The 22,496-nt window shown below is 37.9% G+C and overlaps 1 protein-coding gene across 11 annotated transcripts in view; it reads right to left on the minus strand.

Annotated features, from left to right (window-relative positions):
• Positions 1-22,496, minus strand: part of NCKAP5 (NCK-associated protein 5) — a 1,206,846-nt gene that overhangs the window by 731,451 nt on the left and 452,899 nt on the right. For all 11 annotated transcript variants that reach the window (XM_010853619.1, XM_010853624.1, XM_010853623.1 and 8 more), the window contains one exon: positions 18,470-18,543. In XM_010853619.1, coding sequence (XP_010851921.1) covers positions 18,470-18,543 — 74 coding nt within the window. The remainder of the gene's footprint in view (positions 1-18,469; positions 18,544-22,496) is intronic.

The raw sequence follows: 22,496 nt of genomic DNA on the forward strand, positions 1-22,496 counted from the left end.
ACAATAAACTGTGGAAAATTCTTCAAGAGATGGGAATACCAGACCACCTGATCTGCCTCTTGAGAAATTTGTATGCAGGTCAGGAAGCGACAGTTAGAACTGGACATGGAACAACAGACTGGTTCCAAATAGGAAAAGGAGTTCGTCAAGGCTATATACTGTCACCCTGGTTATTTAATTTATATGCAGAGTACATCATGAGAAACGCTGGACTGGAAGAAGCACAAGCTGGAATCAAGATTGCCGGGAGAAATATCAATAACCTCAGATATGCAGATGACACCACCCTTATGGCAGAAAGTGAAGAGGAACTAAAAATCCTCTTGATGAAAGTGAAAGTGGAGAGTGAAAAATTTGGCTTAAAACTCAACATTCAGAAAACGAAGGTCATGGCATCCGGTCCCACCACTTCATGGGAAATAGATGGGGCAACCATGGAAACAGTGTCAGACTTTATGTTTCTGGGCTCCAAAATCACTACAGATGGTGCCTGCAGCCATGAAATTAAAAGACGCTTACTCCTTGGAAGGAAAGTTATGACCAACCTAGATAGCATATTCAAAAGCAGACAAAGGTCCGTCTAGTCAAGGCTATGGTTTTTCCTGTGGTCATGTATGGATGTGAGAGTTGGACTGTGAAGAAAGCTGAGCACCGAAGAATTGATGCTTTTGAACTGTGGTGTTGGAGAAGACTCTTGAGAGTTCCTTGGACTGCAAGGAGATCCAACCAGTCCATTCTGAAGGAGATCAGCCCTGGGATTTCTTTGGAGGGAATGATGCTAAAGCTGAAACTCCAGTACTTTGGCCACCTCATGAGAAGAGTTGACTCATTGGAAAAGACTCTGATGCTGGGAGGGATTGGGGGCCAGAGGAGAAGGGGACAACAGAGGATGAGATGGCTGGATGGCATCACTGACTCGATGGACGTTAGTCTGAGTGAACTCCGGGAGTTGGTGATGGACAGGGAGGCCTGGTGTGCTGCGATTCATGGGGTCGCAAAGAGTCGGACACGTTGAGCGACTGATCTGATCTGATCTGAACATTTTAACTGAGGTTTTAAAGGAGAAGAGGAATGAAAGTCAAAGCCTGTAATGAATACCAAGCTAATGAAATATCATGAATGACCATGAAATGGGTAAGAGTGACCACTTGAAGAGAGTAGAGGAGAAACAAATTTCAAAAAGTAAAAGGAGCTCTTTTTTTTACCCACAGGTAATAATTCAGAGGCACCTTAAGAAGTTCTCATTTCATAATCAATTTATATTTATAAAATTCCTTGCTATTCATTCCCCAAAACAATAATTACAATATAAAAGTGGCTATTTGATTTGAATTTTATTTCTGTAGTCTTTTCCCTAGATGGTCACAAGTTCAAAAGATCATAGAGCTGAAAAGAAATTACAGTCCAAATTTCTGCTTCAAAGATGGAAGGTCCAGTAACCAAATGACTTACTCATATTTACAAAGAGTGCCAGACTCAACACTAGAACTGTTATAATACTGAATGTACCAGCTGCTTTAAAAGATGAAAGAATCAAGAAAACAAACGTGAGTCCAGAGCTACTCTTGTGGCTTCTCAGGGAATGTTCTGTATCAGAACCTAAGTGATTTATGTCTATAAGAACGTAAGTAATATGAATAGAGTAAACATGGAATTATTCATTAAATTCAAAATGTCTAATGGAGGAGTCACTACTTGAAATCTATGTGTGTCTCAGCCATGTAAAAGGAAGCCCTACTGCACAAGGTAGGGATTATGTTTATGGAACTTAAACACAAGGTAGAGGAAGTCAGAAATACAGATAAATTCTGAATGCCTCATGTCAAGTAACAAGGGGCCCATCACAGTTCATAATAAAAAACGCAATGTCTGTATCATGTTATCAGTGTTGAAAATGAACATCAGAGAAGTGCTGCTTTGCCAACTCTGCCAAAGACAGAGGCAGCACAGAACCTTGATGCACCGTGACAATCCTTGCTTCCATTCGTGAAGTGTCCAGATGCCTCATTTTGGATGCCATGTGACGTTGCTAGGCTACTGGGTTTCTGAACAGAAGATGGACATTCAATGAACCAATTTTTGACTATATATTAACCACGACAACTCTATCTAAAATATCTTGGTCCCAAACAGGAGCATAAAGGATATTTCTACATTCTGACTTTACATGAAGAATCAGGTCTTGGAAATCCCATGAGAAAGTTTTCATAAGGATTTATCCACACTTTCTTCTTTGGTTTCCTCAACTGCAAAGCAGGAAACATTCCAGACATCCTGAACCTCTGACCCTTTTGTGGTTTTTCCCATCAACATACACAAGCATCCATGCATCAATTAAAAAATCTCACCACATTATAGCATGGCCCTTGTTTTAGACCTATATCTAGAACACTACGGTTTCCAACCCACTATTGAATGAATTTACTTGCATGTTTCTTGGGAAAAAGAAGGTGTCATTGGCTCAGAAATGTCAGAAATCCATTATCACATAAACCTATCGGGTTTCCAAGATGATGTTCCCAGGCTACCCTAAGTGACTCCTTCAGAATGTGTCCTGCTATAGCATGTGAATCAGCTTTTTGCCTTTTAGCCAACCTCAGCTCATTCCTTCTCTGTGACAGTATCAGGACATCCACATCTGACAACAGTCCCAGCTAATTAATTTACTCCAATGACTAGCAGCCTTTTGACAGGAAAAATAATCTACATTGTATTTATGGCAAAATCTCTACCACTCTGACAAAGATGAATGTGAGCTTCACACAGCCATTTTTCAGCTGTTATCCAGAGCTGAAAGTGATTTTCAAATGTTGGCTTTAAAATTAGGAGGAAGGAGATAATAGTTCTACTTTAAAATGGCCTGGAAATGGAATCTCTATAATGATAGTGTAGCATCAAGCCAGAAAAAATAAACTCTCCTGCTACAATCATAAATGGGCCAGAAATAAACCTCGGGGTGGGGTCACACACAAAGACTGGGCAGTGGAATTGGATTTCCAAAATAAACGATCTGAAACTCACAGGATAATGTATCTTCAAAAAGTGATGTCTTTCCTTATCCCCATCCCTCTGGCCATGGGTAGTAGGGGGAGCGATATCTGCCTCTGTAAAATGCACACTGCTGTTGCTATTGGTTGGTCGCTAAGGCGTGTCTGACTCTCTTGCGACCCCAGGCACTGTAGCCGGCCAGGCTCCTCTGTCCATGGTATTTCCCAGGTAAGAACACTGGAATGGGTTGCCATTTCCTTCTGCAGGGGGATCCTCCTGACCCAGGGATCGAATCTGTGTCTCCTGAATTGACAGGTGGATTCTTTACCACTGAGCTACCAGAGAAGTCCTAAAATGCACACAGCATTGTCATAATATGGCTGAAATTGGGAAAATCAAAATTTGAACCCAGACAACATCTACAATGCTCAACTTCCATCTCTGTCATAAGCAAAGTATCCAGTAGTTCCATTCACTTTGGCTATGCTCTGAAATACTTTCTCCTGAGTTTTGTTTAATCTTCCTAGCATTATCCTTCCTAATGTTCCTTAACCTTGGGATTGTAAATGTTAAATTAATAATTATTCATTTCACTGATAATCTGAACCTCATTCCCTTCTTCCCTCTGAAGACCAGAGTAATCATCCAATAAAAGTTCTACCAAGGTCAGAAATGACCTAATTTATTTGTTATTATTAATTCTTCTCTGACCCTTTAACCATAAATAAAGCCTTGGCATTGAAAAAAAAAAGAAGAAGAAGAAGAAGATGTGAAACAGGACAAGGCAATTTTCAAAAGTCAGGGAGTAATGGAACAGTGGAGAAAAAGAGAACGGATTTTCTAAATTTAAAACACTCCTTGTCCTTTCTTCAAATAATGATTTATATTCTTTGAGTCCACAAGAGAGTAATTGGATATGTGTGATGCAATGCTGGAATTTTAGGTATTTTGCCTAAAGGTTATTAACAATTAGTACCACTGGGGTAAAAACCATACAGTTAGAATAATAACCCTCTCTCAAAGGATGACTGAAATTGAACTTGTAATCTGTTCATAATCAAATATATTATGTTTATATTAGAGGCCCACACATTCAGAGGAATATTGACAAACTAAAATAAATCACATAGGTGGCCACGTGTAAGAGGGGTCTGAAATGTAAGTTGTATGAGGAGCAATGCAAGAACCAAATCTGCTTCCTTTGGAAAAGTGAAGACTGAGGTCAAACAGATCAAACTGTCAATATTTTAAAGGGCTGATGAGGAAATAGTCATTACAAATAGAGACGCTGATGGTGGTACTGGGGCCAGAGAGTAAAAGCTGCATGATGAGTTATCCAACACGAAAGGCACCTGACCTCTCCCCATCCACTGAAGGAGAATCCCCTGGACACGACCTCTGAAAGACGGTCACCCAGGCTCTGCCTGGACACTTGTACTGGCACACAGCTCACTATCCCAAACACCCTCCTTTGTGTTAGAGAACAGAATGTATCAGAACATTTCTTTTTAGCCCTGAGTTGCCATCCCTCAGGTTCTAACATAGGCAACTGGTTAACTAGTACCTGCCCTCCTGAATATCCTAGGATACTGCTGATCCCTTCTCCACAAGATAACTCACTGCAGTTGTTTTTTATTGAAGTATAATTGAAGTATAATATTATATGAAGTACAGGTATACAATATGGTGATTCATAGTTTTTAAATATTACACTTCGTGTAGAGTTATTATAAAATATTCACTGTATTTCCTGTAGCATACAATATCCTTGTAGCTTATTTTATACATCATAGTTTATACTTCTTAATCTTCCACCCGTATCTTGCCCCTCCCCGCTTCCTCACCCCAGCTGGTAGCCACTAGTTTGTTTCCTACATCTATGAGTCTGCTTTTTTTTTTGCTATATTTACTAATGTGTTATATTTTTTAGATTCCACATGTAAGTGATATCATACAGCATTTCCTTTCTCTGTCTGACTTATTTCACTTATCGTAATGCCCTCCAAAGCCATCCATGTTGCTGAAAATGGCAAGGCTGAATTCTTTCTTATGGCTTAATAGTATTCCATTGTCTCTATATATATATGTGTGTGTGTGTGTGTGTATACACACATACCATCTTCTTTACTCATTCATCTATTGATGTACAATTGGGGTGCTTCCATATCTTGACAGCCATATTCTGCCATGAATATTGGGGTGCATGTATCTTTTCAAATTAATGGTTTTGTTTTTTGGATACATACCCAGGAGTGGAATTGTTGAGTCATACAGTAGTTCTCTTAGTTCTCTATGTATCAAGTTAAACATCTGAAATTCCTTCAGACCTTCCAGTACTCTCTGGTTTCAAATGTTCTTAACTGACATCTGAAATAAATACTCTTGATACAGTATTATCAGCCACAGTACAGAACAGAACTTTCAATTCTCCTGTCGAAGAAATATCAGTTAGTATGTGTTAGCTGAACACCTATTATATTCAACGCTATGCTTAGCCACCATTTGATATAGAAATAGAAGACCAGGTGCTGAAAATATCTATAGAATAAAAAGTGAGGTATGTGGAATAATTTTGGAGTTTTTGCTAGATGTAAACAATTATGTGGACATATGTGGTATAATCTCAAATTCAGAGTGAATTAAAAAAAAAAGGGAGCCTGGGCAGACTGAGGCTGAGGAATCCAGGTGCTGAGTTGTAATAGATTAGGACCATCGCTTGCTCCTTGGAAGAAAAGCTATGAAAAATCTAGACAGCATATTAAAAAGCAGAGACATTACTTTGCCAACAAAGGTCCATATAGTAAAAGCTATGGTTTTTCTAGTAGTCACATATGGATGTGAGAGTTGGACTATAAAGAAAGCTGAGTGCTGAAGAATTGATGCTTTTGAACTGTGGTGTTGGAGAATACTCTTGAGAGTCCCTTGGACAGATAAAACCGGTCAATCCTAAAGGAAATCAGTCCTGAATATTCACTGGAAGGACTGACACTGAAGCTGAAGCTCCGATACTTCGGCCACCTGATGCAAAGAACGTACTCATTGGAAAAGACTCTGATGCTGGGGAAGATTGAAGGCAGGAGAAGGGGATGACAGAGGATGAGATGGTTGGATGGCATCACTAACTTGATGGACATGAGTTTGAGTAAACTCTGGGAGTTGGTGATGGATGGGGAAGCCTGGTGTGCTACAGTCCATGGGGTCTCAAAAAGTCAGACAGGACTGAGTGACTAAACTGAACTGATCTCTGCTCTCCCTTAAAGGATGTGTGTGTCTAGAATAAGACACTGACAGTAGGGAGTGTGTGTGTAGGAATAATCAGTAATAAAGAAGGTCAGCGTTGGTAGGGACATGTATAGCTAGAAATAGAAATACTTAGACTTGTACTCTTAACATGTCTACTAGGACTTTCTTCAATTCTAAATATGCTGAGCTTAACTTTGCTAAAAAAAAAAAAAAAAGCCAGGACTCAGATATCCACAGGTCTCTAATTGGCAAACTAATCCTTGGTGAGTACTACCAGGAGCTAAGAGAGTAAACCTAGAACTCCCCTCAGGTGGCAAGTACAGATTTCAGAGGTGATTTTTTGGACACCCAATTTCTTTTATTTCAAGCATAAGAATTCCAGGCAGTCCTGTGGGAGAGATATTTTTGGATAGATGCAACTTTTGGTACAGTTTAAATTATGTCATCTTGGTAACAAATGATTCCAAAGGCCAAAGTCCTAAATTATGAATCTGCCCCAAAGAATTTCTCTTTAGAGTGGCCATCTGTAATTGACCCCACTCAGATATGTATTTCCAAAGCCAAGACACAGGAAAATCAGTTAGATAATAAAAATGAATAAATCCAGGTAAATACACATTTTGGCTTTCAATTAGCCAATGACTTTGTGAATCTCTAGGGAGCACTGAAGAGACATCATAAGACAGTGCAGTTTCCCTTAATAGGGACCATAACCTCAGAGTGGCATATTTTTTCAATATGTAATGAGCATCATTCAATATATAATGAGCAAATAACATTTTATTTTCCACCATGCTGTGCTCATAGCTTCTGTGGAAACTTAAACATTATTCAATAGAACAATTTCCTGCAAAGCCTTTTGAAAGTGGTCACAGACTCTGACTCTATTCTGGTGCCCTGGGTCTGCCAGCATGCTGTTTTACTACCTTTGGAAGATTCAGTGCCAAGACACAGTCCAAGAGTTAGAGCTGAAAGAAGACCAGGTATATAAAAATACTTTGCTGCCTTCTTTCAAGAAGGAAAACTGTCACTTTCTATCACTTTCAACTTTTAGTAATTCTATGGATCTATCATTCTTTTCTGTCTTCATCACTCAACCCTTCAGCTGGCCTACAAGGTAATTGGTAATAATTACAGACTGTTAACCTTAAAGAAAAGACTGCTGAAATCACTGATTAACCCTGTCTTGTTATCAGTGGGAAACCAAGGCCCTGGATGTCTAAAGGGCTTTTCCAGAAACCACACTGTAAGTGTCAGAATCAGGACATGAACTTCACATTGTAGAGAAGGAACCAGAGAGTATTTGAAAAAGTTCTCAACAGGACAGCACATTCCCCAAGCAGTCAGAACAGAGACCCTGATTGCAGCAGTGTGCCACCAAATACCACCCCAGGTGGACTAGATTGAAGGTAACATTTTAGGAGATAAAAAGTGCCCCTTATTTGTTATCTAAAGCACTTAACGAATAAAAATGAAATTTACTTTTGGCTGTTAGTTGCTCTCTTTTTTCATCTGTTTATTTTCTACTAATGCCACTAATTCTTTGAAAACGTGCCCTCTGTTTGGCAGCCCATGTCATTGTTATCTATGCTGAATGACCTTGACTTCAAGTGTGTGTCCATCTTAACAAAATTCTAAGGTCTTCTCTGCCAGTACCACTTTATAGACTTTCAGGCCAAGCCCCAATTCTATTTTTATTTTTTTTTAATTGAAGTATTAGTTGGTTTATGATGTGGTATTAGTTTCTGGTGTACAATAAAGTGATTTGGTTTTTTAATATATATATGTACATATCTATTATATATATATACTTTTAATATATGTATTATATATATTATACAGTTATATATATATGAATGTGTGCTTTTATATATATATAAAAGTTATATATGTATGTGTATATATATATATATATGTTTGTATGTGTGTGTGCGTGTGCACTAAGTTGCTTCAGTCATGTCCGACTCTTTGCAACCCTATGGACTGTAGCCTGCCAGGCTCCTCTATCCATGAGATTTCCCTGGAAAGAATACTGGAATGGGTTACCTCCTCCAGGGGATCTTCCCGACCCAGTGATAGAACCCATGTTTCTCATGGATCCTGCATTGGCAGGTGGGTTCTTTACCACTAGTGCCACCTGGGAAACCTATATATATATATGCTGCTGCTGCTGCTGCTGCTAAGGCGCTTCAGTCGTGTCCGACTCTGTGCGACCCCAGAGACGGCAGCCCACTCGGCCCCACCGTCCCTGGGATTCTCCAGGCAAGAACACTAGAGTGGGTTGCCATTTCCTTCTCCAATGCATGAAAGTGAAAGTGAAGTCGCTCAGTCGTGTCCGACTCTTTGCGACCCCATGGACTGCAGCCTACCAGGCTCCTCCGTCCATGGGATTTTCCAGGCATACAAACACACACACACACACACACACACACACTTTTACAGATTCTTTTCCATTATAGGATATTACAAGATATTGAATATAGTTCCCTGTGCTATACAGAAGCTCATTATTGTTTATATATTTTATGTACAGCAGTGTGTATCTTATCTTTAAAAGTAACTTAATCTATTGTCTACAATTTTTCTACAATTTTTTTTTTCATTTTATTCAAGGTGATAAATTATCAAAGGCCTAGATTTTTACCATGGAATTTTTTTTTTAACCTCTCATAGTCTCTTAGTCCTTTTCTTTTTTTTTTTTTTTAATTTTATTTTATTTTTAAACTTTACATAATTGTATTAGTTGTCCTTTTCTTTAAAAATTATGAGAAATTCTTTCATTGTGTCTATTGAAAATGTTGTTTGTAGCCCAAGATACAATTGGTAGATAATGGGAATAAAATTATGGACAGAAATACACACTTGATTATTGTTACTGGTTGGAACCTTTCCTATAATGCCCAGTGACACAACAGGCAGGCAGGACATGTCTCCAAATTTATTTTATGATTGAATTTTTTAAAAGCATAAAATAAAAGTCTAGTGAAGCAAGCATTCTTCCTAGCTTTATATATCAAAAGCAATATGTTCACATCTTCATGAAGTATCCCATCTTTATCTTGCTAAGAGGAACTATCTTGAAACTACAGGTCACTTTTAGCACTGGTACGGCACTGAAACAAAGGACTTTTTGCTATGCTTGCCTGATCTTTTCCTTGCAATGGACTCACCAATAAAGGCAGACTCATCCCTAATAAACACATGAACCATTAATAATTTCTCTTCTTGAATCAACATCAATTCTTTCAATGGCTTAAGAAAAGTGTTTTGAGGACCTATCACATGCTAAGTCTCTTAGGTACAAAGATGATTAGAACATACAACCAATTGTCTCTCTGCTTTCAGGGTAAGTGAAGTGTTAGGTTTGAAGTTGGATGTCTTATGATAAGCGCTATGAGAGAGATGAGATACCTGAAGATTTGGTTCTACAAGCCAAAGACCTTAGGGGAATAAGGTGGCTCAGTGGTAAAGAATCTGCCTGCCAATGCAGGAGATACAGGAGACGCAGGTTTGATCCCTGGGTTGGAAAGATCCCTGGAGTAGGAAATGGCAACCTGCTCCAGTATTCCTGCTTGGAAAATTCCATGGACAGAGGAGCCTGGTAGGCTACAGTCCATGGAGTCACAAAGAGTCAGACATGATTGAGCTACTGAGCATGAGCATGCATGAAAAAATAAGACAGTGTGTGACTAAGAGCTTCATGCTTGGAACTGGTATAGAAGTCATTTAAGGTGTGGATAGAGCCAATGTTACATTTTGGATTATTTTGTTGAAGTGTCTTTCTCATTAACTGGGGGGAGGAGTAAAGGGATGGAGCAAGAACCAGTGCCTCCCTTGGGTCTACGTGAGTGATGTCCTCTACTAGTAAAATCTGGCTAATGGAGCAGCGTAGAATTGAGATGTGCAGTTTGTATTTTCTCTTCTCATAGAAGCTCTAACATCTCTCCCTAGAACTGAAGGATGGAGATGGGTTCTAGAACTCCCTTCCAGGCCTCTGAATACAGAAGGCACTAAAAGAATCGATGGTAAGCAAAAACAAATAAATTTACTCTTTAAACTCCAGAGTTACACATGTAGAGAGATATGTAGAGTTATAGCCTAACAATCAATCTCTTTGGGGGTGGGGGAAGTCACAAGTATGCTCATACACTAACAAGTTGGTGATTCTTTTTCCATTAAAATTAAAATTAAATAGGAGGCCATGGTAAATTACCCATTTTATTCCTCCTTCCAGGAAAAAAAAAAAAAGGCACTTTGTCATTCTTTACTGTGGGTGCATGTCAGCTTCAACACATGCATTTATGTCAAGTAGGTCATTTATGTCCTTGCCTGCTGGAGTTTTTCTTCTTTCAACTTAGTAGGGAATATTTGTGATCTTTATTACCCCCAATAAATCTACAAAATGCCTTTTGCTTGAGGCTTTTTATTTTAATTTCACATAAATAAATCACATTAGGTTCCTGGCTGTCATATTAAGATAAGCATGGATCTAAAAATAACAAATGTGTTTTTAAGTCAAATGTTTTCAGATTACATAGTGGTAAATTTCTCTGGGTCACCCCTGAATCTTATTGATGTTGAAATATTATTTGGCACTTTAAGAGTGTTTCTTGAAGAGCACAAACTTATTTAAACTAGAAGTAGAATAATTTTCAGATCCTCTACAGACCTGCTTGTACAATATTATTCAACTCAAGCTTCCCATGGCTGCAATAAATCCATCTTTAAGGTGGGGATGTGTCCCCAGTTACAGCAGAGGGCAGTTTTATGTCTTTGTAGGTTAATCAAATGCCTCTATCTATATTGTGTTTTACGTATTAACTATAAAGAGCTCTAGACCTGAATCCCTTATCAAAGATCTTATATATAGTTATACTCAAAAGTCTTAAAGGCAGCCCAAATTCAATCTATTCAATAACTAATTCTTCATCTGTCCTCATGCTACCAGACCTGCTCCTACTCAGGACTCAGATCAAACCATCAGCTCCTTGGGGAAACCTTTGGTCTTTTGAAGGACGGTTTCATAAAATGCGTTTTACAGAGTCCTCCACTTAGCCTGAGGTGGAACAGTCTTGATAAATGGATGTGAATTTTTCTCTCAAACAAGATTTGTAGTGAATAGGCAAAGATAAAACCCATATGGTTTTAAATAGTTTATAATTTATAAATTTATTCAATTGAGACCTAAATATATTCTCTGATGGATTAGCACAGCCCTTTTAAGGGTGGACAAGTTTAATAAGTAAATCATGTATATATAAAGTTAATATAGAGTTTCACTCTGGCATTTTTGGTAATTTCTGCCTTGGATAACTTGGATTCAAATACTAGGCAACTCTTACAGTAGACAAACAGGCAGACCATACACCGACCACCTAAATCAACAATAATGTTGATCAATCAAATATGAACCTGGGTGGGATTCTTTGGGGACTTAGGGGTAAAGAATCAGGCCTGCAATGCAGGAGACCCAGGCTCAATCCCTAGGTTGGGAAGATGCCTTGGAGAAGGGAATGGCTACCCACTTCAGTATTCTTGCCTTGAGAATCCCATGAACAGAGGAGCCTGGTTGGCTGCAGTCCATGGGGTTGCAAAGAGACAGACACAACTGAGCAGCAAAGCATGAAGCATGATGAACCTGGGCGATCTTCCAATCAATCGGATACCTTTCTGGATTTAGTTCTATTAGCCCCTTCTGTTACTGAACAAAAGTCACCTTAAAGATAAAGCTGTTAGTTCAGCCAGAGTCTCAAAGCTCTGAGAAGAAGCCTACATGCTCCCTTGTTTACCTAAAGCAGCACCATCAGTCTATAATAAGAGTCCTTGGGGATACGTCTTAGCCCACAGCCTTCCCCACCACCGTCCAGGGATGACATAACCACTGAAGCATGTGACAATACCCAATTTCCTGATTTATTCTCCCTTGTGCTGGGCAGAGGGCATGACTTAAAGGCAAGACTCTTATCTTGGCAGGGGTCTGAGACTGTCTGCATCTCTGGAACAACCCCTGGTGGGTAATTGAGAAGTGACATTGATGGGTTCCCAGGGTGGCCTGATGCTTGCACTTGCCCCAAGGATGCAGATATATGCTAGAAATCCAGCCCAAGGGCAGAGAGGAGGGGAAGAAACTGTAAAGCTTGCTAGTCCTGGTCTCCTTTGACCTCAGCAGAGAGAAAGATGCAGAGCTGGGAAAGCGTACACTATTATTCTGTGGGCTTAGCATGAGCTTTTGCTTTTATTGCTAGCAGAGAGCGCTGAGTTCTTTGTTTGCTACACAGTCTATTCCCCAGAGGTAGCCTCCTTTTCTCTTGAAGGGATTTTAAAAAACAAATCACAGTTCTTATTTTATTTGGTGTCCACCATTAAGAATTCATGCAGAGCAATTTTACTTGTTGCCAATTAAGCTCTCCCAGTGGAAGTCTATGATTATACCAAAGGCAACCTGTGTAATACTTGGAATTACTTTGGTCTACATAAATTAACCCCTTGAGGATAGAGACGTGCTAATTCTTAAGATGCCTGGATAATTTGATTCTAAGAACCAAAATACACAGAAGGCAAATCTCCAAGAAGTTCTGGGCTTGACTTTTCTCAGGCTGTGTGTGCTTTTGCTTCTTAACTCTATTTTACAGCTACAAGACAATTTCTGTATAACATGTTAGCAAAGGATGATCTTTTCCTAGAGACAGAATGATAGCATGTAGCCTCTCAGTAAGCAACTTTAATGTCACTTACATTTTACAGAAACAGGGATTACTGCTAAAGGAAATTTTAGGCACTGGGGCCAATTACCTTCACTCCAAAATGTATAAATATGTCAAAATTATGGAGAACCTGAAGACTATTTGGGATGTGCATCATTTCATGGCAGTCTTCACTCTGCTTAGGTAGGCAGCATGTTGAATCATGGTGGGAATGAAAACAAAGCTCTTCCCCAATATTTTTTTCTATCTCTTCCCTTATATTAAGAATCACAAATAAGGCAGAATGCAAAAGTCTACTTTAAAGGATTTTGGATACACTGAAACTATCATTTTATTGCTGGAAGGATGGATCTTAGGGACTCTTATTGCACCCAGAGATCTCTACATGCTTTTCAGTGAAGTGTTTTCTTCCTCTTGGTGGTGTAGGCAACCAACATTTATTCCTCCGGGGAAGCACAAGTTCTGTGCTTTACCAGGGCAAACACTGCTTGTGATCAATGGTTCTTCAGATTCTTGGAATCTGGTAGTATTGATACTTTGACTGCCCCTCAGAACTTGGGGTTGACTTTCCTCTTTTATCAACAGCCCAGACTCTTAACACTATTTGCTTCTTTTTACAAACTACCATTCACAGGTACCCATCCTGTACCTGTGAAGTAAGGGGAGAAAGATGAAGAAAGAGGTACAACTATGTTTTTGTATATTTGGCTACCAACCTAGATAAGTCACCATTTTGCAAAATATATTCCTTAGACCTTTAGTCAGAGTAGATGCTCCAAGAAAAATAGGATTTGGGAATATTTTTTAAGAAATCAAAATTATATTTTATAGTCTATACTTGATATGCATAACACATTAGCAATAAAATGGCTCTGAGTAGTTCTACAATTAAAATCTTTTCTTTGTTTCTTTTTGTCTACACCATGCAGCATGACAGATCTTAGGTCCCTGACCAGGGACTGAGCCTGTGCCCCCTGTAGTGGAGTGCCTTGTCCACAAATGTCAAGAGTGCCTTAATTGAGAAACTCTAGCCTAAATATAGCTTGTTCAAATGAAACTTCGATTTGGCATCTGTCGGTTGGAAATTGGCACTGTGCATTCGCCAGATCTTGTCATTTAATTTTGGCCTTGAAACCTACTTATTCTTCACTTACTTACAGGCTATTGATAACTCTAACTCAAACTCTGAAAATCTGAAATGAATGCTTTGACATTATCTGGTTCCGTCACTGGCAAGCTGTTGTTGTTTAGTCACTAAGTCGTGTCTGACTTTTTTGCAACCCATGAACTACAGCCCACCAGGCTCCTCTGTCCATGGATTTCCCAGGCAAGAATACTGGAGTGGGTTGCCATTTCCTTCTCTTGGGATCTTCTGGACCTGGGATCAAACCCACATCTCCTGCATTGCAGGTGGATTCTTTACCACTGAGCCACCTGGGAAGCCCCACAAGCCATTAGGGATCTATTATATTAGGCATTTCTACACAGATTCTTTGAAGCCTTTTATGACATGTATTAAATTCTACATGATCCAGCTGTATAAGTATTAGAGAAAAAAGATTATACATATCAGTGCATGTTATATATAGGTAATGCTATTTTAGATATTATATGCTTCATACAATCTCAGTGCTCAGTTATCTTAAATACTAGCTATATTGATACATTCTTTTTATACCTAAGGAAACTCTGTCTCAGAGATGTTATCCAATAATCACTTTGGACAGACCAGGACCAGAGTCTATGTCTCTAAAACCTCCAATCCAGTCTTATTTCCATTTCTAGAGTGTTATGCTGCCTCTATTTGTCATACATAATTTCACATATGTGACATGAAAGAGTAATTAACACCATAAATATTCATGAATCCCATTTGTATTTTCCAACTGTTTGTGTTTGTTCTAAACTCTTAATCTAAGGCTGCAAATGGATAAAGATTTCTGTCAAATATCAGGAGAAAGTCTCAGCAGTTGTTTTCTCACACTCCTTCTTGTCAGTCACAGATATATTTAGTCAAATCAGAAATAGTAACAGATGATATAAAAATCATTAAGTACAAAAGAGCCTTTTTCTCCTAATCTTAACTTTCCTCATTAAAACAAATAAACGTACAAAAATATATGATCACATTTCAATATCAACTTATAAATAAGCTGTTGCTGGGTATGTTTATTTTTTCTTATCAGGCAGGGAGAGGCAGAGCAATTGAAATGCACCCAGATTTGTACTCAAGTCTTAGACTAGGTTCTAGATCCAAATCTAGGTCCAAATCCACCCTCTTCTTCAGATACATTCACAGAAGTTTTCTTCTGCTGGTATCAAAACATTAATTGAGCTAAATGCTCTTTGCCAGACAGCTATATTTGCACTCCACAAATTCCTTAACAATTTGAAAACCTAGAGTATATTATAGGTCTATTTCAGCACAGTACTAAACAGGACCCCAAAATAACCAGTTATCTTGAGAGTATGATTACAACAATATATTTGTGTCACAGCACATGGTTATGCTATAAAAAATGACTAAAGCCTGTTAAAGACTATGAGATTCCTTCACAAAAATAAGACTTTTCATTCTTATATCCAATCTTCTACCATTTGTCCAATTCTTTTATCATTAAGCAACAGGCAATAACAGTATGACATATATCTTCTCTGCTTTTGATCAGTCCTCAAAGACTATGGCCATAAATTAATGCTGACCACTATTATTGTTGGAAGATCAAAATATTCAAAGTTGGTACTTCCCTGGTGGTCCAGTGGTTAAGACATCCCCTTCCAATGTAGGGTGTGTGGGTTTGATCCCTAGTCAGGGAGCTAAAATCTCACATGCAATGTAGCCAAAAAACCAAAACATTTTTTTTTAAAGCAACATTGTAACTAACTCAATAAAGACTTTAAAAATGGTTCACATCAAAATAATCTTTTAAAAATATTCAGAATTTTTAAGTTATAGGTTAAGTATAAATGGAAGACCATTAGTTAATATCAACATCAATGAAAGTTGTAACAGCTACATGAAAGTTGTAACAGCTACAAATCAAATGCACAATAAAAATCAGAAAACATATATACTGAGTTATGGGAATGTTTGTTTGACTTCAGACACTTTAGCTGTGCTTGTGTTTGTGTATATGGTCCTTGGCATATCATAGAGTCTACCTTAACTCAAGAAAGCATTTTAATTATTCAATCATAAACAGAAAAAAAAGTCCCCCACTGCTCACTGTCACTCATAAATCGTTCACCATAAACTATTTGGCTGTAGTTGAATTTGTGATATCGTAATAAGCATCAGAAAGCCTATCACTATAAGTCAGTCAGGATCTGTTTGCAAAATATAATCAAGTATAATTTCATGATTCAATAAATAGTAAATCTACTATTATTGGTTTTCATTTTCATTTCAATACTACCATTTCCATTTCCTCACTGTTATTCTGACTATTCAAATATCATTATTGCCCTTTATTATTATTTAAATAAAGCTTTTCTATTAGATCTTGTGATGCTATAGGTAAGCCTTTGCTTCTTTACTAGCAATAATTCTATTTCTGAAGGAAAATGGATGGAATTGCCCACAAAAATCTGAGGTCTTACTTTAAGTTAGGTGATGTCTGTGCCTGAAATGAGATTTTAATTTAATCATATCATAGAAAACCAAAGGTTTTTATTAACTTCCTTAAGAAAGCAGGAAAATATCCTTTTCCATGCAGGTTTTTTTGATTCAAAAATGTGTGAAACTATTATTCCTCTTCAAAAATGTATATAAAACACACTGATCAAATTATTAATAAAGTATAATTTATTCATCAGATGGTATTCATCATTCATATATTTTTCTTTGGAAAGATGGGGGAAGTTATTTTATACAAATAGTTTAAAGAAAATGTTACAACTCAGTTAAATATACTTTGCAGTACATCTATGGAAAATATAATTTAAAAGGCATATAGCCATAAATATATTGCTATTGGTACACACTGGTTCTCAAAAGAAAACTGTATCAGCAAGTTATAGATCTCAAAATCAAATCTAACAAATATTGCATCAAGTTATATAAAGTCAACTGATGTGTCTTTTAGTGACAAGTGGACTTAAAAATTGTACAGTTTTGTTGTATCCTATTAGTGATTTTTTTCTAGGTAGAAAAATAGAATACTGTCTATTACTATAACCACAGATATGTTTTCTAGTTTCACAATGAGTCGGACATGACTTAGAGACTGAACAACATGTTTCCTAGTAGGAAAACTAACAGCAGAGCAGAACAAATGAGTAAAATGGATTTGGATGAGGTTGGGCAAGAAAGCCACAGGGTTAGGTCTTTGTGTACAGAGGGAGGCTTCCCTGGTAGCTCAGCGGGTAAAGTGTCTGCCTGCAATGCGGGAGACCTGGGTTCAATCCCTGGGTCTGGAAGATCCCCTGGAGAAGGAAATGGCAACCCACTCCAGTACACTTGCTTGGAAAATTCCATGGACAGAGGAACCTTGTAAGCTACAGTCCATAGAGTCACAAAGAGTCGGACACGACTGAGCGACTTCACTTCACTTCTTCACAGAGGGGGAACTGGCCTCGTGCCATGAGGAGATAAGACTTAAAGGACTTTAGGGGCTTATTGACACCTTAGAGAAGAAGCTAATTATAGTCAATAATTCTGATGCAGTGTAAGGTATCATGTAACTGAGCACTAGCATATTTATTCCAGATAACAAGAACTACAGGAATTTATTAAGTGGAATTCAGAGTCCATACTAGCACTGGCAAAAACATGGCCACATGGACTTTAAAGATCTGGATAATCCTATCACAATGATCTCCATTCCCTAGAAGCCTCAGGGAATGAGTTACTTGGGAAAACCTATATAATACTTATATAATACTCTCCTCTTTTTCCAATTTACCTGCAGATGTTTTCACACCTAGAGTTAGAATCCATCACATAAAACAAAAACCAAACCAAACATGGAGGACCTATACAACAGCATTCTTGAAATATGTATTTTTTAATATAAAGAGAAGCAGAAATTTTAAGCCGAAGTGTTCTCAGCCTTTCAATTATAGAAAAACATAAATAATATTTAGGCAGGCAAAGGCCAGAGGATTTGTGTTCTAGTTTCTACAAGAATACAAGTATTCTTTCCTGCAAAATCCCATGGACTGAGGAGCCTGGTAGGCTACAGTCCATGGGGTTGCAAAGAGTCAGACACAACTGAGCGACTTCACTTTCTTTTCTACAATATAAGTTTGTTGCATGGCCGTGGACAAATGCATTCCTTGACCTTGGCAAGTGTTATGCTTTCTACCATCCTCCAATCTCTGAGCGGGTCCTTCACTCAAGGACAACTTTTAACACCACTGTTTTACTTTAATTAAAGGAATGGAACTCTTCAGGTAGCCTCTGCTGATTTTTGCCCCCAAAGGTGCTTTTGGCAACCAAGTAGAAGAAGAGACCTTTTGCCAACTCCATGCTTCTGTGATCAAGATTAAAGCTATAGATGCAGCTATTAAGTTAAGAAGTAGATTTAACTCACCTCCAGAGACTTCTGTGTTGCTCCTCAAGTTGATTTAACAGATGTTCAATGTATTTGTTGGAGTCCATGTATTCCTGTGCATAGAAAAATAAAGCTGCATTACACCAAAGACAAAGGCACAGACAAAACCTCTTTACCATAGGCATCAGGATTCTAAGATCATCTTTATCTCTACAGGAAAATTTTGGACAAGATAATTCCCTTGGTCCGTCTCATTTGTAGGAATAAATGCTTCTATGACTTATATGCATTGTCATTTGGGGACAAATAAATTTTTCTCCATATCCTACCATGGTTCCATGAATGAAAAAATGGAGGAGAACTGGAGTTCTATCAAGTCAACATAAAAATCCTCTTAATCACAGAGAAAAGCCAAATTTCACAGTCATTTACACAATATGTTATGTGTATGTGTGCTGTGTGCTCAGTCGCTCAATTGTGTCTGACTCTTTAAGACCCCATGAACTGTAGCCCACCAAGCTCCCATGTCCATGGTATTTTCCAGGTGAGAATATTGGAGCAGATTGTCATTTCCTACTCCAGGGGATCTTCCTGACCCAGGGATGGAATCCATATCTTTTCCATCTCCTGCATTGGCAGGCATATTCTTTACCACTGCACCCCCTGGGAAGCCATGTTTTATATGTTTTGCCACATAAAAGTATGGGGTTGTGGGGGGATGCGAATTGAGCCAAACTTAGAAAAGGAGGAATAAAGTAGACAGTGCAGGTCTTGATTATACCAATTTTAGACAAATCACTTTCCAGCAAAAACACTATTTTTGAGCTACATAGAAACTACATATCCATTGCCCTCCTTCACTGGGCATATCGTTTATATTGATGAGTCACATGTTTATTTTTCCTTCATTTCCTTATATGAACAATGCAATTTGTCCTTGGTTTTCCTTTTTTTTCTTTTTATCATATTTATTTCCTTAGAAAACCAATATTTAGCTTCTAAGAAAATATAAAGGCAACCTTTTCTTGTTTAGAAATACTCATAAATTTGTATAAATCAAATTAGGTTTTCAAAAACATCTCCAAAAAATAAGGGATTCCTTCATTGCATGAGAACTGCTCATAGCAATAACTGTAGGTTATTGAACCTAATTATTTTAAAATTTGTGATTCCTGAATATGAGGTTCACATAGAATCATTTTAATTGCTAACTACGTATAAAAATACAACAACAACAATGACAACAATGAAAACTTGTATCATTTATTTCATCCTGAACCTAGTACTTCTTTCCCTTTCTCTTTGAGGAGCCCACAGGCCTCTGTGTCTACATCACAGGAGCCTTAGACAGAAGAGTGTGCAGTGATTTCAGTATTAAGGTACCCATGAAAGTTACCATTTTATATCTTATTGATTTAAGATAAACTAGGAATTCAGATTAATATTGATACCTTTTTAAAACATTTTTATTTTGATGGAATACTATATAAAATCAGTTGTTTCTATAAAAATATTGACTATAATGGGTGGGGGAGTAGAAGACACACAGTAAGAGCTGGCCTTATGTAACAGGAAGGGCTCTGTTCAAGTTTTTGGACCTGTGTAGCCTTGGAGAAGCCTTTTCACCTTTCTACAATATTTCAGTTAGACAGGAGGGCATCCCAAGTTGTTATCTAACAACACTATTCTAATAGTTTTCCATAATTCTATTGCAGAAAATTAGCCAAAGAGTCTTATTCTTATTAATATGCATGTTCAGGTGAGTTATTTAAACAAGATCACTGACATGAAAAGCAAAGCATAAATCTGTTACTGCAGGAAGTTGCAATGGTTTGTGGTAACGCTATTAAGTATCTTGATCAATGTTTAAACATGACAGGAACACTCAAATTTCTTAAAGATATTTTCAAATACATTGTTTGAAAAAATATTAAAGACAGTGTTTCTAAGTAGAGGCAAATATATAAACTTCAAGGTCACCCATCCAGTCTTCATTCAATTTTTTCCAACACTTATTATATGTCATGTGCTGTTCTAACTTCTGGAATGCAAAAGTAGGAAGTCAAGAAACACCTGGAGTAACAGGCAAATTTGGCCTTGGAATACGGAATGAAGCAGGGCAAAGACGAATAGAGTTTTGCCAGGAAAATGCACTGGTCATAGCAAACACCCTCTTCAGACAACACAAGAGAGACTCTATACATGGACATCACCAGATAGTCAACACCGAAATCAGATTGATTATGTTCTTTGCAGCCAAAGATGGAGAAGCCCTATACAGTCAGCAAAAACAAGACCAGGAGCTGACTGTGGCTCAGATCATGAACTACTTATTGCCAAATTCAGACTGAAATTGAAGAAAGTAGGGAAAACCACTAGACCATTCAGGTATGACCTAAATCAAATTCCTTATGATTATACAGTAGAAGTGAGAAATAGATTGAAGGGCCTAGATCTGATAGATAGAGTGCCTGATGAACTATGGAATGAGGTTTGTGACATTGTACAGGAGACAGGGATCAAGACCATCCCCATGGAAAAGAAATGCAAAAAGGCAAAATGGCTGTCTGGGGAGGCCTTACAAATAGCTGTGAAAACAAGAGAAGCGAAAAGCAAAGGAGAAAAGGAAATATATAAGCATATGAATGCAGAGTTCCAAAGAATAACAAGAAGAGATAAGAAAGCCTTCCTCAGAGATCAATGCAAAGAAATAGAGGAAAACAACAGAATGGGAAAGACTAGAGATCTCTTCAAGAAAATTAAAGATACCAAGGGAACATTTCATGCAAAGATGGGCTCGATAAAGGACAGAAATGGTATGGACCTAATAGAAGCAGAAGATATTAAGAAGAGGTGTCAAGAATACACAGAACAACTGTACAAAAAAGATCTTCATGACCCAGATAATCACGATGGTATGATCACTGACCTAGAGCCAGACATCCTGGAATGTGAAGTCAAGTGGGCCTTAGGAAGCATCACTATGAACAAAGCTAGTGCAGGTGATAGAATTCCAGTTGAGTTATTTCAAATCCTGAAAGATGATGCTGTGAAAGTGCTGCACTCAATATGCCAGCAAATTTGGAAAACTCAGCAGTGGCCACAGAACTGGAAAAGGTCAGTTTTCATTCCAATCCCAAAGAAAGGCAATGCCAAAGAATTCTCAAACTACAGCATAATTACACTCATCTCACATGCCAGTAGAGTAATGTTCAAAAATCTCCAAGCCAGGCTTCAGCAATACGTGAACCGTGAACTTCCTGATGTTCAAGCTGGCTTTAGAAAAGGCAAAGGAACCAGAGACCAAATTGCCAACATCTGCTGGATCATGGAAAAAGCAAGAGAGTTCCAGAAAAACATCTATTTCTGCTTTATTGACTATGCCAAAGCCTTTGACTGTGTGTATCACAATAAACTGTGGAAAATCCTGAAAGAGATGGGAATATCAGACCACCTGATCTGCCTCTTGAGAAATTTGTATGCAGGTCAGGAAGCAACAGTTAGAACTGGACATGGAACAACAGACTGGTTCCAAATAGGAAAAGGAGTACGTCAAGGCTGTATATTGTCACCCTGCTTATTTAACTTATATGCAGAGTACATCATGAGAAATGCTGGACTGGAAGAAGCACAAGCTGGAATCAAGATTGCTGGGAGAAATATCAATAACCTCAGATATGCAGATGACACCACCCTTATGGCAGAAAGTGAAGAGGAACTAAAAAGCCTGTATACCTGTGGCGGATTCATTTTGATATTTGGCAAAACTAATACAATTATGTAAAGTTTAAAAATAAAATAAAATTTAAAAAAATAATAAAATAAATAAAATAAATAAATTTTTAAAAATAAATAAATAAATAAAAAGCCTCTTGATGAAAGTGAAAGTGGAGAGTGAAAAAGTTGGCTTAAAGCTCAACATTCAGAAAACGAAGATCATGGCATGTGGTCCCATCACTTCATTAGGAAATAGGGTGGGGAAAACAGCAGTGGAAACAGTGTCAGACTTTATTTTTGGGGGCTCCAAAATCACTGCAGATGGTGACTGCTGCTGCTGCTGCTGCTG

This window comes from Bison bison, unplaced genomic scaffold, assembly GCF_000754665.1.
Source record: "Bison bison bison isolate TAMUID 2011002044 unplaced genomic scaffold, Bison_UMD1.0 scf7180017864330, whole genome shotgun sequence".
NCBI classification, from domain to species: domain Eukaryota; kingdom Metazoa; phylum Chordata; class Mammalia; order Artiodactyla; family Bovidae; genus Bison; species Bison bison.